This window comes from Theobroma cacao, chromosome 9 (genome assembly GCF_000208745.1).
Source record: "Theobroma cacao cultivar B97-61/B2 chromosome 9, Criollo_cocoa_genome_V2, whole genome shotgun sequence".
Classification (NCBI taxonomy): domain Eukaryota; kingdom Viridiplantae; phylum Streptophyta; class Magnoliopsida; order Malvales; family Malvaceae; genus Theobroma; species Theobroma cacao.
In genome coordinates, this window is record NC_030858.1 from 30,119,701 (window position 1) to 30,144,730 (window position 25,030).

General features: G+C 32.0%; 2 protein-coding genes across 3 annotated transcripts; one reads left to right on the forward strand and one right to left on the reverse strand.

Moving 5' to 3' along the window:
• On the reverse strand, positions 464 to 7,242 carry LOC18589905. 2 transcript variants are annotated; one of them, XM_007015086.2, is made up of 14 exons: positions 6,983 to 7,242; positions 6,353 to 6,450; positions 5,065 to 5,147; positions 4,801 to 4,927; positions 4,014 to 4,077; positions 3,451 to 3,548; positions 3,258 to 3,342; positions 2,070 to 2,193; positions 1,480 to 1,581; positions 1,298 to 1,362; positions 1,044 to 1,125; positions 884 to 963; positions 729 to 810; positions 464 to 631 (listed from the first exon to the last, which is right to left on the reverse strand). In XM_007015086.2, the coding sequence occupies exons 1-13, from the start codon at positions 7,198 to 7,200 to the stop codon at positions 753 to 755; spliced, it is 1,284 nt and encodes a 427-aa protein (XP_007015148.2). In that variant the 5' UTR covers positions 7,201 to 7,242; the 3' UTR covers positions 464 to 631; positions 729 to 752. The 2 variants fall into 2 exon arrangements, with proteins under 2 accessions (XP_007015148.2, XP_017981917.1); XM_018126428.1 differs by having other exon boundaries at positions 464 to 810.
• LOC18589906 (hexokinase-3) lies at positions 18,784 to 24,772 on the forward strand. The gene is made up of 9 exons (XM_007015087.2): positions 18,784 to 19,512; positions 20,959 to 21,109; positions 21,214 to 21,390; positions 21,667 to 21,741; positions 23,020 to 23,175; positions 23,285 to 23,383; positions 23,464 to 23,591; positions 24,105 to 24,186; positions 24,273 to 24,772. The coding sequence occupies exons 1-9, from the start codon at positions 19,241 to 19,243 to the stop codon at positions 24,651 to 24,653; spliced, it is 1,521 nt and encodes a 506-aa protein (XP_007015149.2). The 5' UTR covers positions 18,784 to 19,240; the 3' UTR covers positions 24,654 to 24,772.

The window sequence follows — 25,030 nt, forward strand, 5'->3', positions numbered from 1 at the left end:
CCTTAACATAATATTTTGTGTATACTATGTTTGGACCGAGGATAGGGTAGTTATTGGCCTTGGGTTCAACTTTGACCAAGCCATACTATTATTTGGGGTATAAAGACATGAATTACCCAAGGAGTCCTCTTTTTTGATGCCTAAACATTAGGCAAAAAGTGTTGCTAAGCAGTCATTTTTAAAGCTGCAATGGAGTAATATCTGACATGTTACTCTTTTATCTTCAACGACCTAGTGGAATCTGGACAGAAGGCTTATTCAGAACAGACAATGAGTAGCGATAATTCACGCTGTTTCATAATGACTTCATCCTTTAGGATTCATGCAAGCATTTAGATAAAGCATTGTGTTTTAATTCATTTTCTTGTCCATACTGATGTATTCCTTGGAGCCAATATCAAAACCATTTCCTGCCCCCAATCTTGAAAACCAAAAGATAATAAGAAAGAAAGAAGAGGGGCAATGGCAGAAAGAACTATTGAAGATTCAACTATATATTCTTTGACTGACAAATTTGTAAATCGTTCAAAGGATACAAATTTCATTACAAGAATCAAAAATCAAGCTCCAGACAATTGCACTTGCTTTCCTCTTCAAAACCATTGCACCCTAGCTGTACTCTCCAGGGCATCTGACATGATAAATAAAGCTCAGTCACAAGGATGAACAAGTTATTCATACTACCTCTGCAGCATTGTGGGGAAGCTGAAGCAGGAAAAATGGCCTACAATGCAACTTCGTTTTCAGCATTCTCATACATATATTCCTAATCCAAGCTCTTTTGGATCTGTTTCTACCATCCAGGGTGGCCTATTCACCAAAATGTCAGTTAGATAGAGAGAGAGAGATGAATTAAGGTAGAAATTTAACTTCTGGGACATACTTATTCATCACAAAGCTAATTGTTCCTTGTGCAGCACGCTCGAGTAGAACTTCTCTAGCCTCAATTGCAATTCCTTCAGGCTATACAAAATTTTAAAGCAAGATCTATAATGTTTAAATATAAATTTTGTCTCCTAATGATATTTAACATTTTCACTTACCTCTTCTGGAAACCAAACACCAGGCTGTGTGCTTCCTTCAAGAATTGCTAGGGCAAAAGCAGCTGTGGCACTTCCCACCAATCTGGAATAAATGAATTCTGCATACATCATATCTAATTCAAAGCATCCAATAAAACATTTCTGAGAATTTTGCAAGACCCAATGCCTTCTGCAGAGAGTTTACATATTTAAGGGATTCTAAGGGCAGAGGCTTTATTGAACATCAAACTTATTTCTAGAATCTTTAAACATACACAGAGAGTCTCCTGTGACTAAACAAGGCAAGTGTATTGCGACCATCTGAGCATTCCAAATCAACCTGGAAAAAACAGAAGAAAATATTCTATTGACATATATGATCAAGACATTTAGAAGCATAAAACAATTATTTGGAATATTAGCCATCACAGTTTGCCCAGTTATTTTAGTATCATACCCTCATTGACACACGCTCACCAGCGATCCCATCAACTGCTCGGACTAGTGGATCAAACAATTGAACCAACTGTTGGACTTTGCTTCTATCTCTCAGAAATTCCTGCAACATTTACTTTATAATGGGTTTGACTTGTTTAAAGGAGCTAAAAGCATAGCTGATAAATTTAGACTTTGTTTGAGCAAATGAACATGCCAGTAATTTCCTAGTATTGACACATTCCCTTTAGGCGCATTACAGAATATTCTGGCACAGTATAAGATTGCAATTAAAACCTAGAAAGTTACACTTTGCTGCTGCATTTTAACACCCTGTAGGAACCAATAGTTAACCAACTATCACTAGAGAACATCAGCCAACATCCAATAGTTAACCAACACTAAAGAACATCAGCTAACTTGTTATCACTTTCTCCGAGAATTTAAGGTACGATTGGGAGTTTGGGATCCCAAAGTTGTTATTTCTGATTTTCATTAATTTATACATTGTGCCACTCTCTAAGCCAGAAAAGTAAGGTTCAAGATCAGGATAGTTTTAGCCATGTCAATTATTTGGGGAAAACATTAGATTTACATAATATAAGAGCATACCGTAGGAAGAAGATTTGTCATTGCTTCCATTCCCCAATTCCAGAAGAATGGTGCAGTTCCAAATCGAGCACTGACAGTTGGTACTTCTAGGACCTCATGAGCACTTCGTACCTCAGGTAAATTCCTGATACAAGAAAGAATTCATTGAGTACAACTTTATTGGAGATAAGGCAGCTAGATGGGAACTGAGCCACTCCTCTAAATGACATTCAATGTTGGCTAAGCGGTGAGCAGTAAGCACAGAGACCTAGACCAAAAATGCTACACTCACAGTAGATTCAAGTTGCCAAGAAAATGTCATTTGAAACTCAACATATTGCATGCTGCAATTTTCTTGACAGTTTTTTGGACTTCAGGGACATATTTAGAGAATACAAATTTGAGTATTATATTAAATTACTCTTAACTTATTCTGGTGCTCTAAATATGAATGGAAGCTTGTCGTATGGGTCAATTAGGGGATTTGTTTTGCTTGCTCATGATTGATGTTTACTTCTATTCTGTAAGCTAATTATGTGAAGGTCACCTATCAAATTGAGATGAGAATGTAGTTGAACTTTGTTTTTCGCATACTGGGTGCAATTGTAAGGAATACAAGAAAGTTAAACACTTCAACAGGAAACATACAAAGAATGGAGATGACAGTAAGCAGAGTTTTGAATTCAAAAACTTGAAACTTTATGACAAATATTTAGTAGATTTTCTTGCTGGTGACCCATGGGAAGAATCCTTTCAACACTGGAAAGCTCTTATACTCTACTGATTACAAATGGCGGTTGCCGAAAAACAAATATAAAGATTTAAACCTAATCACTTAAAATGGAACATAAGATTTCCTCTAGTTATCATGCAACCTTTAAGTAATTTGAGACAGGGAAACTATGTTGATGCTTCATGAAGTTCAATATTTAAAAAAACGATTGAATAGAAATAAGAGGTATATTTCTCATAAAAAGTTTCACTCATTCTGAAAACTAAGCAAAAATCTACTTTTATAAGTTGTAAGGGAGGATATTTTAGCCTTGTTTGGAATAAAGTAGACATGAAGTGGGTGTAAATAATTTTAGACGCAATCTGCTCCCAAAATGCATTTGGGATTAGAGTGAAAAGACTAATTCCTTGAACCAGGAACTCAGATTTATGCAAGAAAGTTTTTTTGAGTAAGAGCAGTTTCTTAAAAGAACTTACAATAAATAAACATCTCTCTTCCCAATTCCTTTTCCAAAGTCCACATTGAGCATTCCAGTAAAGGGCTTTAACTTGATTTTTTGTCCTGATCAAACAATACTTAAATCATGTTATGCATCCTATGCAGAAAGGTGAGAATTCTAATCTAAGGAAAAAAGATACTAAATTTTTGTAAAATTTTCTCAATACTCACCTCTATTATATGCAACAACTTCCTCGCCAAGAAGTAAAAAACTGGTGGCTAATATAGTTGGACCAGCACCACCACTGCCTGCTGTGTAGTAGGAGAATCTGACAGTGCACATTCACGCAGGAATCACATATAGTGTGCAAAGGAATACATGAACTGTTATCAGCTATTTGGTGAAGTGGCTGATAAAACAAGCAAAGGATTATAATGCTTCAAAGGTGGTACATATATTCTTTTAGCCACCATAACATCATAGCCAGACTAATATTTTCTTTGCATCACAAAACCCTGAAGTAACCAGCTCCATTCTAGCTAGGGGTTAAAGCTTAGATGAGTTAAATATTCTAGTGTATTATTGGTTAGAAACACTTTTACTGGAACATTACTACCTTACCTTCAGTTTTATTCTTTTTATCTTAAATGAATTCCAGATAATAAATATAAGAACAAGAAAAAGAACTTACAGAACAATAAAAACATACTGGGATGTACTTGAATAAAATGGAAATCAATTCTGAGATGAATTACCCTTGGACTTCATATAATCATTAGCAAGGTGTAATTACCTTAGCCTCTCTGGCTTCCCCTTACTTTCACTTCTTGCAGCACGAACTAGCTCTGCTGCCATCACTGTCATGAAAAACAGCACTATTGTATGGGATCAAGACAGCACAGTAACCAATTTGACAAGTCTTTCTCTTATAACAAACTAATGTAGCACTATATATTAACAGGTCTCCAATTGAAGGACTTGGCGCTAGTCATAGGTAATTTTGCCTCTGAAATCACAGCTGGTTTGAAGCTGAAATAAGCCTGGTTTTGATAGGTTGGCAGTGTCACAGAAACCTTTAGACAACCCCCAAAATATCAAACCTAAATATCAGATACTTGCATGGTTAATCCCAGATATATGGAAGAAGGAATCAGCAGGGAGTTTAATTATAAGATATATATTGTCTCGAGTCAATGATGCTCTGTAGTTTTCGTTGTAATTCAATCCTTTCATTGTAATTCAATCCTTTTTAAAGCCAAAGTGTTATGCATGTAAAGGCCAATCATATTAAACACAAAGCTTCATAGTTAAGTGTATGTTTAATGACATAATTGCTAGAGATTTTCAAGATTTAACAGCAGGATGCAAAAAATCCAGGACATTTATCAAACCAATGTTTGCAACTATATGTAAGACTAAGACTAATAACTTTGGGGGCAGACATCAAACCTTGAACACTTTAATTTATCAAAAATATTTGTTTTAGATTTTTACATTATTCATTTTATTACTCTCACATGTCTTCAATGCACCAACAAGTTTTGTGCACTTAAACTGTGGACATATAACAGGAATGTTACCATTGCTCACTCCAGGATAGATTCCACCAGTAATTATGGCTGGAATATTTGCCTCTACTGCTATATCCTTGAATGATTTTGCACGAAAAGCATAGCTTGTATCATCACAAACATCAAGATATGCAGTCTGTTTGACAAACAAGAATAATTTCTACATTAGCACCAGTCATGCACTAAAACTCTACACAAGGCCATGAAAAGAAGAAACACAGAGTACAGAAAATAAAGAAATAAATTCACACATAATAATTACCTTTGCCTCACCTTGGTCTCTATGGCTGCTTCCAAGACATTGCACTTCTGTGCCTGCTGAAAAGGTCCTGCAGCATGAACTACAAGATCCACATCTGCAGAGGAACCAGTACAGCTTAAGCATCAGAAGCAAAGGGTAGGCTTGAATGATATAAACTCATTATGTTTTAAATTGAGTACAACTAAAATCAACTAGTTCAATTTCATGAGAATGAATTATGAGTACTACTCTGTTCTTCTTTCCAAGGGTGTGGACAAGTCATGGACTACCTATATAGTGTGATTTGATTTCACACAAGTCAAAATATAAGTTTTATATTGATATTTTATATTTTTTTTGTTAAAATTAGAAAATTTGAAGTTACGTGATTCTCACTTATTGAATAATCAATGATAGCTTTTAACTATATTAAATTTATTTTTAGGTTTTTGACTCAACTGATGTAAAATTAATGTATCCTCTTAAATAATTTAAGTTAACCTATATATTTTACTTAGGTAAACAACAATTTGAAAAAGAACTACTTGCTTCTCCAATGGCAAAGCCAAAACTTTTCAAGAACATTTTTGATCAAGTAATTTTCAATCCCGTTTTATAATTTCATTAGAGTTTATTCTAGTCTACCTTTTACAAGTTAGTTCCTTTACAATTTAAATAATTTGAAATACCAATGTCCATTGTATTAATTTTGTATAACTTGCTTCTCCAAAATTAAGGTTCTTACTTAAATTAATTTTGTACTCAGCCTAGACAACAAAAATATTTTATGTTATGGTTTTTTTTTTTAATTTGTGTTTATTGTATTAGATTACTTGATATATTTTACATGTTTAAGCTTTAATATTATATAAAACTTTCATACCCTCAAACTGAAAATCCTAATTCGGTACTTGGCTCCAACCTTTTGTCCTTTCCTAGGTCTAGATAAAGCCATTGGGAGTTAATACTGTAGAACAAATTATCTGATGGTTGATTTGAATTGGTGGAATTTGAACTTGGGATCTCCTTTATTCGAGAAGAGGTGAGGCGGCCAATTTGGTTATGCTATGTTTTTTCCAAGGGGTATTACATCCATAAAACTTTGAGAGATGGCAATCTTAAACCAAAAAAAATGTAACAGCTAAAAGAACATGAAGATGTGAATCCTGAACACACAGCCAACATATAAAACTTAAAAGAATGAGAGTATCCCAACATCCATTTTCAGATAAACTTGTTCAATTTCTGTTATGATGTAACATGCACGGATGATATAGGTACAGAAGAAAATATGAACAATGTCATAAGAGAAATTCTCACCACTTAAAGCTGCTTCCAATGAATCTTTGTTGTCAATGTTGACTTCTGCAAATTCGGAATTATTTCCTAGCGTAGCCACCATGGCAGCCCCATTTTCCCTATGCAGTAAATGTTTCCAACAATCAACATCTTAGCTAAATAAAAGTGAGGAATTTCACAAGGCAGGACAAATGCCAAAGACCTGATAGCTTTTTTGTTCCCTTTTTATTGGATTGACTGCTTGTTAAATATTGCTTTGAATATCTAGATGAATCTTAATAAGGTTTGGAAGGAAAATTTCGATGGCACAGCAAGAAAAGCAAATCAATAAAGTAACAATGGAACGAAACTAATCTCTTATAAAAGTGATAATCTACTTTACAATTTAAAAGAACAGACTTTTTGTTATCTTCCCTTTTATCAGCAAATAAGCATATTCCTCTCTTTATCCCCCGACATCTCCCACTTTAAAGATCAGTAAGTTATCTCATTTCTCTCAAATCATCAGCCAAACATTTAAATTATTTGCCTTCAATTCAGGATATATTAAATAAACCAAAATCCCACAAAAAAAAACCTTCATTCCTATTCAATTTCCTTCCATTTCCTCATCAACCAAGCAATTAGAAAACTGGGTTGTCGCTCTCTAACCTGTTCCTACCACCGAGGACAATTCGAAGGTCAGGGCAAAGCTTGGAAAGAGCGGTGGCTGTAGACCCTCCAACCCGACCAGTTCCGCCAAGGACAAGGACCCGAGAGTTCCTTGTCTTGTCCGGGAGTTGAACTCTAGTAATGTTGTCATGTTCAGCAGCTTTAACAGACTCCACAGCAACAGCTGCAGTCTTCAAATGAAGCAAAGATGGCGCCATAACTGAGTTTCTAAGTAGAGAGAAAGGAATGGTTGAATTTAAACGTTGTTCTAAATTTTCTGTTATCTCAATTTATCGTTATTGATGACGTGGATGAATCTTTTGCTACTTGACGTGGCTTGTATCTCACCAGCGATTCACATCCGAATAATGGGCTACAATATCGAAGAAAGTCTCTCTCAATAATTTTTTTTTATTGAACCCAACTGAGTCTTGTTTTGTAAGAAAATGCAACGTCATTTATCTATTTTAAATTAAATTATGATATTTTATGCTTAATTGGTGCTTATACAGTACGATGCAGCGCTAATTTACATTGTACATGTCATTAGTTTACGTGTCATCCATGTCATCATTTCAGATGAAAATTGACGTATTTAAAAATAATGAATTTTAATAACTATGTATAAAATAAGAACATAATTGTATAAAAATAATATTTTAAAAGCTCAATTAATTAAATGTAGCAACAAAATAAAATAGCTTAGTTGATAAATTTGAAAAAATATATAAACTTTTTTTATATTGTAACCATAATAATATGCCCTTCATCTTTAAAACAATGAACTAATATAATTTTAATTGGACTGTGTTAATTTTTTGCATAAATAAAAATAAAATAATACATTCAAACCAAATTATAGTAAAAGGGTAAAGTTGAAATTTGAGTGAAGTATAATGACAAATCTAATATTTATCCATGTCTTTAATTTATTAAAAAAATAAAATCTATAATTTTTTTTATATTTTTATCAATATCTTTATTTTAAATGAGCTATTATCCATGATATATTTAAATTAGTAAGAAGCTTTTTATCTTCAACCAAAATTGAAACATCTTCTTTCAAAAAAAATAATTTTCAATTACTAAACAAAACCTATAAATTATGAACTAGGTATGATTTTTAAGAAAATTTGAATATTTACCTTATTATTATAAAATATATATCAAAACAAGATCCACTTTTTCTTTCCTCCTCTCCCTAATTAATTTTTCTTCTAACATGATTTATAAACTGATGGGATGAAGAATTAATGTAACTTCTATGAAACCTAGGAAATACATAAGATTTTATCTAGAAATTTATTGCTAGTTAAAAATTTATGATTATAATTAAGTCAATATTAAGATTTCGTAATCTTTTTTTTTTTTAAATTTAGTTTGCAAAATCATTCCTCTTAATTAAACTAAGTTTTTACAGAATTGATTTATTCCGAAGACATTTAACATTATTATTATTATTATTATTATTATTATTCAAATGAAAATGATTCAATCATTGTTTTTCTCATATTCCAAAGAAATAGTCGGTACTGTACATAGCCAATTAGCGATTGTCGTTAATTAAATGAACAGGCTGTCACACACTCACATGAAAGCAAAGGTCTGAGCGAGGGCGTTCAAATGTCTAAAACCCGACAGCGTAGGGGGTATGACGTGTGCCAGTCACGTGATCACATCATGTCAAAAAATTCCCACGTGGCACGCGGAAAAACGTGAGCGACTCTGCTCGGAGTACAAGGTTAAGACCCAGAGGAGAAGGAGGGGCAGAACCGGAAACACAAAAAGACATAAATATAAAAAAGCAAATAAAAATCAGAAGTGGTCCCTCAATCATCGATGATGAGCTGTCAAACTGGGGAAAGAGACACGTGTCGCGTCTTTAACTTAAGGTGGTCCCATCTAGCTGGAACAACTTTACTTAATACCGACACGAGGGAAACGCAAGGCCTTCATTTTCACAACGTGCAACTCTTCTTTGGGTGACCACTACGGTGGGATCTTTTTCGGTGGGCTCCCTTAAATTGTGGCCGTCAAATCTGAGCAAGCCAATTACAATCGTTGATATTCCTGCTGACCACGGCTAAATGTTTTTATTAATAAGGAATGAAATTTTGGATACTAATTTTTAAGAAAATAAACTCTTTTCTTTTAGTGAATGGTTAATTTTCACTTCAAAATATATTTTAAAAATTTCATAAAAATCTGAAAATTAAATAAAATTTTTTTATTACGTTTAATTAAATCTGTATATTTTTATCTTATACTAAAATAGTATTTTGATGAATCATAGACGTAACACTAACTTGGCATAGACATAAAAAGTAAAAAATTTCATATAATTATGTTATTATGTTACATAAATATGACATATAGTCATCAATTACGACGTGTTAACACATTTCGCCAATAAAATAAAAATATAAAAATTTAATTAAATATAATAAAAAATAATAATTTATTTCAAATTTTTTAAATAATTTAATAACTTTTTAAATATGGAAAAATTGCCATACCTCTCTAAATTTTTCTTATAATTTCATATGGATCTATTAGTATTAAAAAAAATTATTCTCAAAAAAATATATTTCGTTAGACACATAAGATGTTAGTCAATTATTAATGTTTTTGTAATTTTAATAAAATGATAGTATTTTTAAGATAATTTTACCTTTCTTTTATCATAGAAATAAGAGTTTCAGTATTTCTAAACCAACCAAAAGCTAAAACTCCCTCAAAATCTAGATTTCATTATTGAAAAGCTCCAAATTTGTTGTTGATTTTTGGCACTTCAATTCAAAATGGACATATGAAGAGAAACCATAAACCATAAGACATTATGATCTAAAAAGCTCAAAACAACATGATTTAAATATCTACATTTTATTTCTTTCAAAATAATAAGATATTGTGAACTAAATGTGATGGCATTTTAAAAATTTTACATTTGTCGTTAAGGCCATTTATATGTTTGGAGCGAACAATCTATTTCAAATACTAATAAACTCATATAAAATTACGAGTAAAACTTAAAAAAATAAAATTATTTTAACTTTTTAAAATATTATGTTTTATTTATGTTATTTAAATAAATAAAATATTTGTTAATGTAAAAAGAAGTAGTGGTATAAAATCTAATATTTTAAAAATACTATTCTTTGTGATGTGGAGCTCAGTTGCTTAAAATGTCTCTCGCTGGTAGAGGTTTAATTAAGCTGCTCCCATTTATAAAATGTGATATATCTTTCGAAGTAAAAAAAAAAAAAAGAAGTAGTGGTATTTATTTTTTGACAGCGACTTGTGGGGAGATGGTACCATATGCACCGGTGCGTACGATTGGTGGCTTTAAAGGCAAGGGTTTGACTCGGCTTGGCTCTACATTTAGTCTCGGCTTGAGAACACTATTTCTCGTGAAATTTTGGTGAGAGAGATTCCAAAAATCTCGGCATTTTAATTTTATTTTATTTTATTTTATGTAATATAATATAATATCTATTTGAATGAGTACAGGTTGGTTTTGCTGGCTGACACTTTGAGAGATAAAATCATTTAGAAATGGACTTTGGAGGAATGGAATGAAATCATGTTATTTTGCACAACAAAAATGTTTTTCTTATTAAAAAAAGAAAAGAAAAGAAAAGAAGCCGATGCATTCAATGAATTGATGTCATTATGGATCCATTCTAGGGTTCCATAATTTAATTCCACTTGATTTTTTTAATTCCTAATTCCCCCTAAATTTATTGGAAGTTGTTGATTCTCGTCAACCAGTCAAATATTTAACTAGCTTCAAACTTTTTGCTTCACAAAAAATTAAAAAAAATGTCATACGGACCATTTTTTATATTCAAAATAATTATCACATCAATTATCAACTACCATATTAAGACAATAATATGACTATAAATAGTAAACTAACTTTACAAATGTTCTTTAAATAGTATATTAAATTCAATCCATCTGATATTTCATGCATTGTCTTATTAGGCTTTTATTACTTTCAAAAGAGCAAGCAAGCAGAAACATTACCAATATGTCAAAGTTTAACGGATTCGGCATCCGATGTTTTCTTTTTTTATATATATAGCATGGTTTGGCTACATTACCTAATTTCCCTTCATCCTACTCTACAAGGACATTTCCTATTATCACTTGTTAAATTGTAAAGCAAAGAATTAAATTCAAAATTATAATTTAGTACCTTTGGGCTTTTGGCTACTTAATTATAGATAATCAAATGATACAGCCCGAAGATATGTGCTAAAAAAAAAAAGATACGAGAAATTAATGTGAACACTTTTGATTGATTGTGGTAGCTTTGAAGATGGATGGAAGGCCGAAATCCCATAAAAATGAAAGAATTGGGTTGTAAAAAATGCAAACGAGTACAGCAGTAGTCACAGTCCAATTTAAAGTCACAAGAGGGAATAGAATCAGCTGGGTGTGATTCAACTTCGTCAGGGTTGGCCCACAATCCCCATCTCTCTTCTTTTTTTTTTTTGCATGGCCACCGTGAAAGGGACCTGCACTTGGATGCCCAACTTACATATTATTCCTACCACTATTTTATGTGTTCTTTAATTTATTATTTTAATTATATTTATTGTTATTATTATTATTATTATATATATGCTTGTGAGAGTAGTCTCTCCCAAATGAAGATGAAAGAGAGAGGGACTTGACTATGTGCTGCCAAAATGATGGAAACAACTGGAATTTATAAAAGCCCTTTGTGACATTGATATCTCCACGGATATCAGCCTATTAAATGTGCACTTTTGTTCGGCAGCTTGTTGGGAAATTACCTTTCACGACCTTTTATTTTCTTTGATTGTGGCGCTTCAATTTTTGGCTACATTCAGTGTGATTCACACGTATATGAATGTGAACCATGGTTATCACTATGATATGTTACAATATTAGTAAGAAATTATATATATTTATAATTGTATTATATTTAATTAAATATAAAAAATGTATCGTATGATATGCTATATATATCTTACGATGTGGGAACATATCGTATAATATAATCGGTACATTTTTTTATAAGTTTAATTTTAATTAATTATTAAATTTTTATTATTATTATTTTTTTGAGTTGAAACATAATAAATTATATTTTATGTGTTTTGATCTTTGGATTTTAAACAAAAGAAAAATAAAAAAATTGAATTCCTTTTTAATTTTAACCTAAGAAATGTTTTTTATTTTTTAATTAATACATTAATATAAAAATGTATATTTTATTTAAAAATCTATATTATTAAGGAATATGTTAAAAGTTTAAATTAAAAAAATAATTATCTTTTCAATTTAGATCTTATAATCTTCAATTCTATTAAAAATATAATATTTTTCTATTTTACATGTATAAATATTATTTATAATTAATCTTAGAAAATTTTATCGTATCTTACAATACGTTACGATATTTGATACTAAAAAAGAAGATATCGATACACGATATCTATATATATATATATATATATATATATATATTGATTTAACAACTATAATATGAACTCATCTGTTGTATTGCATCTCCATCATCCCCTTTATATAGCTGAAACATATATAGCATATATTTTTTATTTTACCATACCTTATAGCTTCATGAAAATCGATCTATGGTCAGTGTTGTCATTATATACTTGCTTTTAATTAAGGGAATAAATTAATTTAATAACAGTCAATCTAGCAGAAAGGAAGCAAGAAATGTGCCTACAATCTTGTTGAAAGTGATTTTGAAGGAGGGTTTTTTAGTAATTAACCCTCCGTCCCCACCACCCCCCCAAAAAATAAAAAATTAAATCTTTTGTGGGACTTTGGCAATCGGCTTGACCCACTTAATTTGTCCTATATTTAAAAGGAAAGAAGGTGAAATTGGGATTTGATGCATGTGCTTTAATGAGTAATGATGCTCGTTTTGTTAACCAAAAGCAGTGACATTTCAATAACAAAGTAATGACAAGAATGAATTTTAACCCCTTCTACCACTTTGCCTGCTTAATCTTTTATTAACCATAGAGACATATGTCACATTAGGGCCATCATCAGCCTTTGTCACTACTCACTTCCTTACTTTATTAAAACACAAAAGCACCACTTTTGCTCCCATAAATAAATAAATAAATGTGTGATGCTGATTAATTTGCCTTTGGACTATTCACAGAAGAATTGAAGCTGACAGATGATGGGATTTTCTTTTTTGGCTCATTGTAATTGTATATATATATATATGAAGCCTTCATCATTTTCATCCTATAGTTAACCATGACTGTGACTTATGTTTTTGTGTTAGCCATTTAGAATAAAGAAAGTAGCAGCCATGGTCAAGCCTTATTGGCCTGACTGGAGCAAATGCTTCATGTTTGTTAGGGTTTTAGGTTTCATTATGTTTAGGGGCTGCATTGAATTAATATTAAATTTTACATGGAATAAAAGATTCGTAGTTCATGATCAACAACTTCACCACAACCAACCACAACTGCCATATCAGATCAAAGATATGTGACAGCTTCTCTTTGTTAATTTTTTGTTGGAAATATACTATTTGTTTCAGTCCCGTACGCTTATATACTAAAGGACTCTCTAATGAATAACGATGTGAAGCATTCTATCTTTCCTAATACTTGTATGCAAAATACCCCTATTTAATAACCTTATTTTCTAACAGAAGAGAAGTAAGTTGAATATAATTTGTATATAGGGAATATAGGTTTGGTAGCTCCTACTTGTTGTTCCCCTTGACTCATAAATTTAGGTTGCGAAATCAAAAATGGTGATCACCAAACATTTAAAAGAGATGCATCGTTTTATCTCTAAGCCCACTTAATGAGTTGCTCATTATAACATAGAAAACATCAACCATATGATCAATCTTTGCTTTTGTCCTTCTAAAGACTTAAATATATATATGTATATACACATTAAAGAAAGATTAGAAAAGAATGTTGAAAAAGTACGTAGGTGGTCATTACCCATTCAAGCACGCTGTAAAAGCAAAGATAAATAAGATATTGAATCCAATTGGTTTGATTATTCAATGTCCAAGCCATTTGGTGTCACTAAATTAGGTTTTCATGAGTCTATGTATTATGATAAAAGGTCGGCACAAGGAGTTCAACAATATCTATGAATTATATGACATCTCATCTAGGTGATTAATTCATTAATTCGTATTAGAAGCATACCACTCTTTATTTCGTAAATTCCATCTCAACTTAAAATTTGAATCTAATATTTAAGAGTCCAGATAGATTCAAAGGAAAGTCATTGTGCTTGAATCTAACATTTTTATCGAGACGAAAGAATTAATCCATTGAATTCAATATTGGTTTTGATATTTTTATTTTAATAGATTTTTGTTTCAAATAAAAATCCATTAGTTTGATCGTAATAATTCATTTATGAATTAATTGACTTTCATTTTCTTATGAAGAGGTAGACCTCGTCTTTTTACATGTCATGTCAGGAAGTATAAATATTTGGGACCAAATTGACAAAACAAGTGGCATGATTAAAAAAATTTCCAATAATTTTTATATGCATAACGTAAGGACATAACTAAGTTTTGAAATTTTATATATAAGGTAACCCATTTTTTTACATCTCATTTCTAAAATTAGAAAAAAAGTTTGAAAAACCCCTTTACAACTACTTTTAACGATGTTGTGAGAGATTTGTTCCAAATTAACCAATTAGAATGGAAATATTAGGATTTTACAATATACATTTTATGATTCTAATACTTTAAGAGTAATATTTTTAAAATTCTTTCCATTTGAAATTGAATGTCCACATTTTGACTTGACAGAAAGATTAAGAAAAAAGTATTGACTTTAGTATGCTTTTTTTTAAATTATAATATTGATAAGTTGTAGTTTCTTATGTCAAAAGTTGAAAAAAATTATTAAAAATTAATATGAAATATATATATATATATAAAGTGACAAGTGTTTAAAAAATAAAAATAATCATCAAATTTTTTGAAGGAAAAATAAACATAATTTCAAACATTCCAACAAAAAGATAAACATTCAATTCAGAACGAAGAAAATATTATTATTGTAATAAGTATTATTTTTACAGTATTATAACAATATATTTGACTTTTTTGTTAATTTCTATTTATTATTTTTTAAAGTATTTATCCATGTCCTCATTTGTGTAGAATCTACTACTACTACTACTATTACTATTATTATTATTATTATTATTATTATTATTATTAATCTCATATACATCAATAATGATTGAAAATGTATTAAAAAAATAAAAAGAGCGATAGACCAGCAAAACATTAACCTAGAACAAGCTTGAAATGTCAAAGAGACATAAAGTCAAATAGTCAATGATTTCATTACGAACCACGAGACTGGGGGTGGCAAAAGGGCCCAGCATTTCACTAGTTACGCCCATACCAACCTAAGAATCAAGTCGAGTTGGGTCAGATTTTTTAATTTAAAAAATTACAACAACTCAGGGGCATGTTTAGGCTGCCTAGCCCTGCGTTCGGACATATATATATATATATATATAATTTTAGTTTAAATTATAAAAAAATTTCTAACTAGGATTATTTTCTTAATTAATATATTCCCATTTTATTATACCCAAATAAATTTTTAAATTTAATTAATATTTTTGTAAATTTTACTTTAAAAAATTCAATATTATAAAATTCAATATTAACTGACATTTTACCATGTGGTAAAATCTAAAATCTAAAATCTGAGGTGGAGTTATAAAATATAATATCATTTAAATATGTTTCGAGTGAGATGCGGAGTTATGAAGTATTTATTTGGAATCGGATTTATATAAAAATGATAATATGATATGGAGACGGGACAGGTCAAGGCGGGCAAAAAAGCGCTTGCCCCCACGGACCCCACATTTTTACCGTCAACTCTAAAATTCTGTTAAAAGATTTAAAAAAAAATTGCACGTTTTTTAAATTAAAATTTTTAAACGACAGCTTTTTATCGCGTCTGGTCAAGTCAACACCTTAGACAGGTAACCGAATTGTACGGTCAAGATCATTCAATTGCGACTGACAGTCCATTGTACGGTCCAGATCGATTTCTCAGTCCCCACCGTATCTATTAATATCGCGAGTGACGAGATATATCAGCTTTAGTGAGCTGTATGTATCGGCTTAGTCACGTGAACACGTGGGGCTTGAATTAATAGTATTTTATTTTTTCTTTTTTTTTTTAGAAAAGTTTAGAAGAAAATATGAAAACAGATTTATAAGCTTTTACTATCGAACATTAAACGTGAGAAAAAAAAGCATTTTCATCCTGTTTCTAAAATTAACGAATGCCATTACTGTTCAGTATTTACGTCAAGAAATACGGATAGTAAAACTATTTATTATATAATAAACAAACAAATAACTCCCTCTGCAATGATTTTTAAATATAAGAATATCTCTTGTTGGGGACAGCCTTTAATTTACTGTACTGTGAAAAAAATAAAATAATAAATGACAGCAATGTAAATTTAAATACAAAAAGTTAAAAAAAAAGAAAGAAAGAAGAATGGATGGTACAGAGGATTGGTAAGCTTTATTTGCGAGCACAGCTGGAATTAGCGGGAGACAGCTGGCATTTGTACGGACCAAATACGCAGCTACGGTCGCCGTTTTATGTCTTTTTTTGCTATGCCTACAAAGACTCTCAACCAAAGGCAAGCCCCTCCCTTTGGAAGGGTCTCTTTATTTATTTATTTATTTATTATTATTTTTTCTGAAATAGTTCTATTTTAGACAGAATCAAAATCCAAGGCAGCCCTTCAATTTTTCTTTCCTTTTTTCATGTTTACTGTTTTGACCTTCTGTTGTTACTTAATGGCTAATGGGTCCTCTTAGATTTACGTGGGATTTTTGTGGGATTTTTGTCAGACTGATGATTTGGGTGTTTTGTCTTGGCAGGTGGCATTTGGGAATTTGTCTCTATCATTTTACTAACATGCCCTTGCCTCTTGTGCTCTGCCCGTGGGATGAAACGAAGGTGTGTAAACCTAGATGATCTTTGTGATTGAATCTAATCGTCTTTGATTTTGTGAGTCTAATTGAGAATCTAATTGAGTCTAATCTGGATGATTAAAATCAGATAAAATTTATAAAACAAGAAAAAAATAAATTTTATTATATAATTTAAATCAATTTAAAATATTTTTAATTACTTTTGAAAAAAAATTCACTTTTAGTATATCTTTTGAGATGTTAATCAAAGTCAAAGATTATTTTTAATTAACAAAATTAGAAATGTAGGTCATGTTTTCGACAAATTGCTTTGTAGCACTTCAGAAATGGAACATGTTTGGCAAAAGACAGCTTGTCCATTGAAAATGGAACACTGGATTCGTACCCACGACAAATTGCTTTGTAGCACTTCTAAAATGGAACACTGGAACATCACTTTAGCAAAGCCAGCCTCCTACTTTGCTAACCAAGCCAACACAAAACCTTAAAGAAACTGTCTCTGTGACTGTGCGCCTCTCCGTGGAGGGAAGATATTTACAAATGGATTGCTACATCTCTCCATCAATCCATGCATAAAATATGGAGTAACGTTAATATATTTTATATATGGGAAAAATTATATATTTATTTATTTAAAAAATAAAATAAAATTAAATAATCATAATATGTAATTTGATGGCGATAATTCTGTAATTTTGTTGTAACATGGTTTAGTTTTTAGGGTTTAGAAGTAAGGACGGAAAAAGATAGACGGATTGAGTCCGAATCCAAGCTTCTCTCTTTGCTTACGCCACAAAAAATTAGTCAATTTAAAAGAAAGGGAAAGGGAAAATTTTAATTTGGTTTTCAGGTGTTACAATAATACAATTAATTCAAAGGTAGGTGGAAGTAATTAGTAAATGTTGTTCAATTCTTAGGTTGCTGTTAGTCCTAGTTGGGATGCAAAGAAAAGAGATATGCTAATTAAATAATATAAACTTTAATGGTAATAATTTATGTCCACTTACATTTGAACTATGTATTTTGATTGATTTTTTATTGTATTTAAAAAAAAGTATCTTTAAATTAATAGTTACAATGGGCATCATACTTTAACCATTTTTTTCCTTTCTGAAATCATTATATGAAAGCAAATATGATTTACACACACAAGTGCAATGATTTTTTGGGCACTTTAAAATGAAATGTCCTGATTAGGGCCTGGTTGAAAATTCAGAATGGATTGAATGTTGTAATAGAGCTTGGGTAATGAGAAATAAAACAAAGCAACATGATTAAAGCCAAAAGGGGTGCATGGACAGGATTGGATTAGAAGTCACAATCAGGGAGATATTCATAGAAATTCTATGCCCATAAGTAACACTTACAGATCTTAAATCAAAGAGAGGGAGAGTCCCCATGAGGCATGAGCTAAATGAAGAAACATGTTCAACATGTCTTAATCAAATCAGTCAAAACAATCAACTACACCTTTCAAACTAGGTGAGGTAACCAACCTTTCTTAAAAGCGCAACACTGTACGCCCCCCCCCCCCAACCCTAAAACCGTAATTAACGCCAACTGTAATGCCCATTTCTTCAACCCTAAAACCAGACAAAAAGTCAAAATTCCCATTAACCTCAAAGAACCAAAATTAAATCCATACGTCTTTCACCAACGGTAAAATAATTACCCCCCATTAGCAATCCGTCATTTTAGAAAATCCCGGAGCCCATATCCGCAATTTCGCCTCCTCTATAAGTACCCTTCACTTCGCTTTCCAAGCCTGCTAATTGCAGACCCGTCAAAATAAAAACGTCCATTTCTTTATTTTTTTTCCTTCTCTTCTCTTCTCTTCTTCTCTGTTTAAAAGGCTCTGTCTTTTAAGCATTTCTTCAAACGAGTCATCTCCAGAAAATAAAAAAAAAAGGAATTCTTTTTGGTTTTGTGTGTTTTTTTAAGAAAAAAAGGTCACCGGCGATTCTCGCCGGAAAAACGCACCTGTAAAAAGTTCTTACTTTAATCACCAAAGAAACATCCCAAGAAAGAGTTTCTTTTTTCCTTTTTGTTTCTTTGGTTTTTGTTTTCTGGGTTTTTTAGTGAAGAAAATTTATAAGCAAATAGATAGAAAAAGAAGACCAGATGTTAAAACGGCGGCGTTTCCACCGTTTAATTGATCAAAGCTCTAAAAAATGGTACTTTGATGGAGGAAAGGATAATAGAATGGATTGTTTAATAGATTGTTAAAGGGAGGGATAGTTATATCATATAGTGTTGTTATTTTGATGGGGAAGGTGGCTTTGGGGGTGGCACTAGGGGTGGCGGTGACGACGTGTGCGGTGGCGGCGGTGGTGGTAGGGAGGAGAGTAAGGAGTAGGAGGAAGTGGAAGAGAGTAGTTGGAGTTTTAAAAGAGTTGGAAGAAAGTTGTGAGACCACAGTTGGGAGGTTAAGGCAAGTAGTGGATGCTATGGCTGTTGAGATGCATGCTGGTTTAGCTTCTGAAGGAGGATCCAAGCTGAAAATGTTGCTCACTTTTGTTGACAATCTCCCTTCTGGGTAATCAAAGCTCATAACTTTTTTATTCTTTTTCGTTTTTGTTGCTTTTAATTTGGTTGGTTGGATTTGTTTGGTTATGGGGTTTTTGTTGATGCATTGTAGTTTTGGGGTTGGTTTTTGGTTGTTGGGATGAATAAAATTTGAAGTTTTTTTTTTTTGTGAGATTAAAGATGGGTTCTCATGGGTTTGGTTGTTGATGCATTGTTCGGATTGATTTTTGGTGATGGTATACGCTTGCTGGAGGGTACTAATTTTGAAGCTCTTTTATCTTTTTGAGAGATAATAAAAATGGTCTTGTTGATTTGGTTGTTGGTGCATTGTAGTTTAGTGTATTGGGTTGGTATTGTTGATTGAATTTAGTTCACTCTCTACATTTATCGTGTTGAATTTTTTATTTCTTGAAAAAATTTATTTACCATCTTTATGTTTATTGAGGTTGTTAAAATTTCCACTCAATATGTAAATTCAGAAAAAAAAAGATAATTATTTTTTTTCAATGATGGATTCCTGTTTATTTTTTTGTTACAAACTTATTATTCTATTGCGTGTCGCATTTATTTTGTTTCTTATATTATGCCAGAGTTTTCCAATTTTAAGTCAGTGTTCCACGATGGTTGGTGTTCCCCCAATATGTTTTTTTAGTACGGTATTTGAGTTTTTGTCCTGTTGCAACTTGGCCACACTTTCTGTGAGTAGTTTTTGCTTTCTGCCGTGGTACTGAAATTTGTCAATTTGAGATGTTCTCTTTTTCCATTTAGGTTTGCCTTTGTTGTTTTGTTTTAATTTGATGTTCGTTCTTTTTGCTTTTCTTTTTTATGATGTAATATATACTATTTTTGTTAATTTTTGGTACATTTATTCGTACAGATATTAATAATTTCATGATTTCTGGAATTGGTATTTGGTGTAAAAGGTTTCTGCTATTGAAGTTCAATAATATTCAGATGGTGTTATCTGTTGTTTTCACAGTTGACATTGCACTGCTTTGAGTAGGGAATCTAATTTTGTCTTAAAACTTTGTGTAGTTCATAGAATCTTGGTGGCTTCTGCTTCTATTCTCTACTATTTGCACACAAGTGTATAAGAACTATTTGAGGTATTATTGTGTTTAAACTCCATTAGTGGATGGATTCTATTTTTTCTGTACTAAATGTGGCCTGAAGCTATAGATTAAATATAAGGATATGGAACCAGCATTTCTTTTTTTGATTAAAATTTGAAACTTCAGATTCAGCATGCAATTGTAGGTGTATATTATGCTTTGGTTTGGTAATGATTTGCCTTTAACAGGATTTGTATGGAAGATGTTTGCTTTTGGTTACTTTTGTATTGATTTTTAGAGTTTGGCTTGTGAATGATATTATTGTCCTGCCATGTATTTAAATGTATTTACTTTTTTTCTTCCTGCATAAGTTACACTAGTAAAATAAGTATTTATTTTTTCAGGAGTGAGAAAGGAACTTATTATGCTCTAGATCTTGGAGGTACTAATTTTAGGGTCTTACGGGTTGAACTAGGAGGTCAAAGATCCTCCGTCTTGGATCAAGATGTGGAGCGACAACCCATTCCCCAGCAGTTGATGAGTGGCAGAAGTGAGGTAACTAAGTTTCTGACTCATAAGTTTCTACCAATTCTTAGCAAACTCAAGAAATTTATTCTTTACTGATATTCACTGAGGCTAATATGTTTCACTTGAGACAGGATCTTTTGGATTTTATAGCTTCATCACTACAGCAGTTTGATGAAAACGCAAATGATTTCGAGAAATCCTCAATTAGGAAAGAACTTGGATTTACATTCTCTTTTCCTGTGAAACAAACATCTGTTTCATCAGGGATTTTAATCAAATGGACAAAAGGATTTGCAATCAAAGACATGGTTAGTGTTTTATTTTTGAATTTGAGTTATTTGAATTGCTAGGATAATAGGAAAATTTCTGCTGCTTATTAATGCCTGGGTATTCATGAAACAATAATGTGAGCCCAAAGGCTTGGTGCATCACATTGTGCTATATGATAGCTTAGATTTTCTCAGCTAGAAGTTGGTTTTGTTATCATAGAATCTCTTAATTGTTGGAAGTTAGGTTTTAAGTAGCTGCTTTATGGCAAGCCTGATTTTTTTTTTTTGTTAAATATGTGGCATGAATGATTGTAGGTTGGAGAAGAGGTAGCTGGAGCTTTACAACAGGCACTGGATAGGAAAGGTTTAAATATGCGAGTTGCTGTGCTGGTGAGATCTTACTCTAGATTATAGGTTTAATTTTGTATATTTTCTCAATTCAAGGAATTATTGAGAAATAAAGTAAGGTGCAATGTTTGGTGAAATCTCTAAATGTTCTTGTTGTATGTATGCTTTTATTTATTGTGTAAGGAATTGCTTGGATGGAAGTTTTGCATCTTGTGCTCATTGTGCAGTGTTTTTTTGTTAATGGTTTATGTAGTTTGCTGTTGTCAGTGGAAGATTGAATTGAGTTGTGTATGTTTAGTAGTTTTAATGAGATGGGTTGTAGGCATGACTTACAGCCTTGTCAAGGAAGACATTGTGGATTTTGTTGTTCATGGTCCACGTGGAATTTGTATATCTGGCTTCTTAGATACTTTTAATGCTTTTATGTCAAATTAAAGGAGTTTAATGATATAATGGATTGCAATAATGTGAGATTCTGAGATTCAATTAGGTGGTCTAATGACTTATAATTGCATAAAACCCACTAAAAATTCAGCTGTTTTCTCCACAACTTTGGGAAAATAAAAATAATTGTTGCTGTGTTTCTATTGTGCACTGTCTTTCTTAAAGTAAATTTTTTGTTGCTTCCAGCTACATAAAAATATATTAATAAGTTTTAACACCAGGTATTGCACCTTTGGTTATTTCTAAATAGTTCTTTAAATTACTTGCAGTTAGATAAAAGTATATTGATAAAAATTGCAATAATTTTGCTAGTTCATTAAAAGCTAAGTAGCATTTTTGGTAGTTGATTGTTCACTAATAGCAATTAGATTGAGTTCATGTCCATAACAAAATAATGGTAGGCTTTTTGATGTTAAAATCATCATGCTAAGAAGTTTGGTATAAATTTGAAGAATTTGTTCAAGGGTTTGTCTGGTTTTGATGGTTGTGCTAATAAATAGAATGATAATTAGTCTAGAGGTAAACATTTGAAAACCATTTTAGTTCCTTAATTTCACATGCTGTGAACACTTGTCCCAGTAATTGGTCTAAGGGAATCTATTCTCAAAATGAGTCATGGTGTAAGATTCTTTATTATTCCTTTCACTGGATTTAATCAAAGGCATCAGACTTTTTATATCTGATTCATCACATGTGTTTTAGTTGATAATTTCTCAACGGATATTATATTATAACATTATTGATTTGATGACTCATGAGAAAAGTTATTAGCTGACATGTCATCCTAATACCCACATTGCAAGTATACAAATGGAGATATCTTCATACTTAATTGTAGTCACATGTTTGGATGAATTTCATGAATTTTGTAAGCAGGTGAATGATACTGTTGGAACATTAGCTCTTGGACATTATCATGATGCAGACACTGTTGCTGCAGTGATAATTGGAACCGGTACAAATGCCTGCTATTGGGAGCGGACCGATGCTATCATTAAGTGCCAAGGACTTCTTACAACTTCTGGAGGCATGGTATCCTTCCTTTTGTTGCATATGGTCTTTTATTTTTTTACTTTATATGAGGAAGTGGTTAATTGCACACCTATCTGTGTTCACGCTGTTTCATTTGTCTCATGACAAGGTTGTCAACATGGAATGGGGAAATTTTTGGTCATCTCATCTGCCAAGAACTTCGTATGATATTGAATTAGATGCTGAGAGTCCAAATTCCAATGATCAGGTAGGATTAGGTTTAGCTACACTTTTTCTTAATAGATAATAATGAATGACCAGATATAATTCCCTAGAGTTTCCTTGCAGGGTTTTGAGAAAATGATATCAGGCATGTATCTTGGTGAGATTGTTAGGAGAGTGATTCTAAAGATGTCACAAGAGTCAGATATTTTTGGTCCTGTTTCTTCCAGTTTATCAATGCCCTTTTCCTTAAGGTATGCATCTATGTGATATTTTATCTTCTTGTAACTTGGTTTCTATCATGGTGAAGAGTACGGAAATCTTCTTTTGCTTTTTTTTCTCCCCTTCCTTTCTCTTAGGCTGCTATGCTTCTGTAGCATATCTTTATACTTTCTAAGCTGTTGAGGCAGCATCCATGGCAGAAGCACAGCATGGATGGGTTGGCAGTGGTTTTCTTTGTTTCCCTTGCCTGATTTCCATTATTATTATTCATAATTTAGGTTCTAGGTCATGGGTTTTATCACCTTGTATCTTCATAAATTTTGACCTAACCATTCAGGTTTAAGTGTCATTTCTTGTGGCAAGTATCATTTGCTTCTTGCTTGATGACCTTATATTGATTAATGAATTGCACTAGCTATCTTGTTCTATGGTAGGAAGGAGCACAATGATGTTACTTGTTTAATATCATTGAACACCACATTAGTTAAATCTTTTTGAAATCTCTGATCTGTTTAATAAGTAACGATTTCCATACCCTATTTTAGGACGCCTTTAATGGCCATGATGCATGAGGATGACTCCCCTGAATTGACAGAAGTGGCGAGAATCTTAAAAAATGTTCTCGAGGTAATTGAGTCATATGTCAACTCCCTTCTTGTTCAGTCTCTGGCCATGACCCTAAAGGATTACTAGTCTGACGTTTATGCTTGCAGATTCCAGATGTTCCCTTGAAGGCAAGGAAGCTTGTTGTGAAGGTATGTGATGTGGTAACCCGTAGGGCTGCTAGATTGGCAGCTGCTGGTATTGTCGGGATATTGAAGAAGATTGGCCGGGATGGAAGCAGTGGCATTACAGGTGGAAGAAGTAGAAGCGATATTAAGATGAGAAGAACAGTAGTGGCAGTCGAGGGAAGTTTATACACACAATATACAATGTTCAGAGAGTACTTGCATGAAGCCTTGCATGAAATATTGGGAGAAGATATTGCGCAGCATGTCATTCTTAAGGTCACAGAAGACGGATCAGGGATCGGAGCAGCTCTCCTTGCTGCCTCATATTCATCCAAAAGTGTCGATAACGTACAGCTGCTATAAATATATATTATATAATATACATATAGCCCCTGTAAATGTAGATTTCAATTTCATATCTTTCATATATAAAAGAAAGGTTTGTTCTTTACTTGGCAATTTTTCAAAGTTCCCTTCAATTGTATTCTTAAGCTTCATTTTTCCCTCTCGAGGTTATTGTATATTGATGCTGGAAATTTGAAAATGATGTTAATTTGTTCATTAGAAAAAGAATATATGATATTCTTTTTACAGACAAAAATGTTTGAGTTAAATAGCATGATGTAAAGTTGTGAAAAGGCAGGAAGGGGTTGCTATGGGGACCATGTGCCCTGTGTGGTCATCCCCCTAGTTCATGACTGCAGTTTTCCAGTTAGAACTTTAATTTTGGTTGGCCACCG

What these genes read in the sequence shown, in the direction of transcription:
- LOC18589906 (XM_007015087.2), top strand. Translation starts at nt 19,241, where the DNA reads ATGGGGAAGGTGGCTTTGGGGGTGGCACTAGGGGTGGCGGTGACGACG. An exon ending in GATTTGCAATCAAAGACATG is followed by an intron (nt 21,391 to 21,666) that starts GTTAGTGTTTTA and finishes GAATGATTGTAG; the next exon opens with GTTGGAGAAGAGGTAGCTGG. An exon ending in TCTTAAAAAATGTTCTCGAG is followed by an intron (nt 24,187 to 24,272) that starts GTAATTGAGTCA and finishes TTATGCTTGCAG; the next exon opens with ATTCCAGATGTTCCCTTGAA.
- LOC18589905 (XM_007015086.2), bottom strand. Translation starts at nt 7,200, where the DNA reads ATGGCGCCATCTTTGCTTCATTTGAAGACTGCAGCTGTTGCTGTGGAG. An exon ending in GTCCTCGGTGGTAGGAACAG is followed by an intron (nt 6,451 to 6,982) that starts GTTAGAGAGCGA and finishes TTTACTGCATAG; the next exon opens with GGAAAATGGGGCTGCCATGG. An exon ending in GTGTTTGGTTTCCAGAAGAG is followed by an intron (nt 964 to 1,043) that starts GTAAGTGAAAAT and finishes AATTTTGTATAG; the next exon opens with CCTGAAGGAATTGCAATTGA.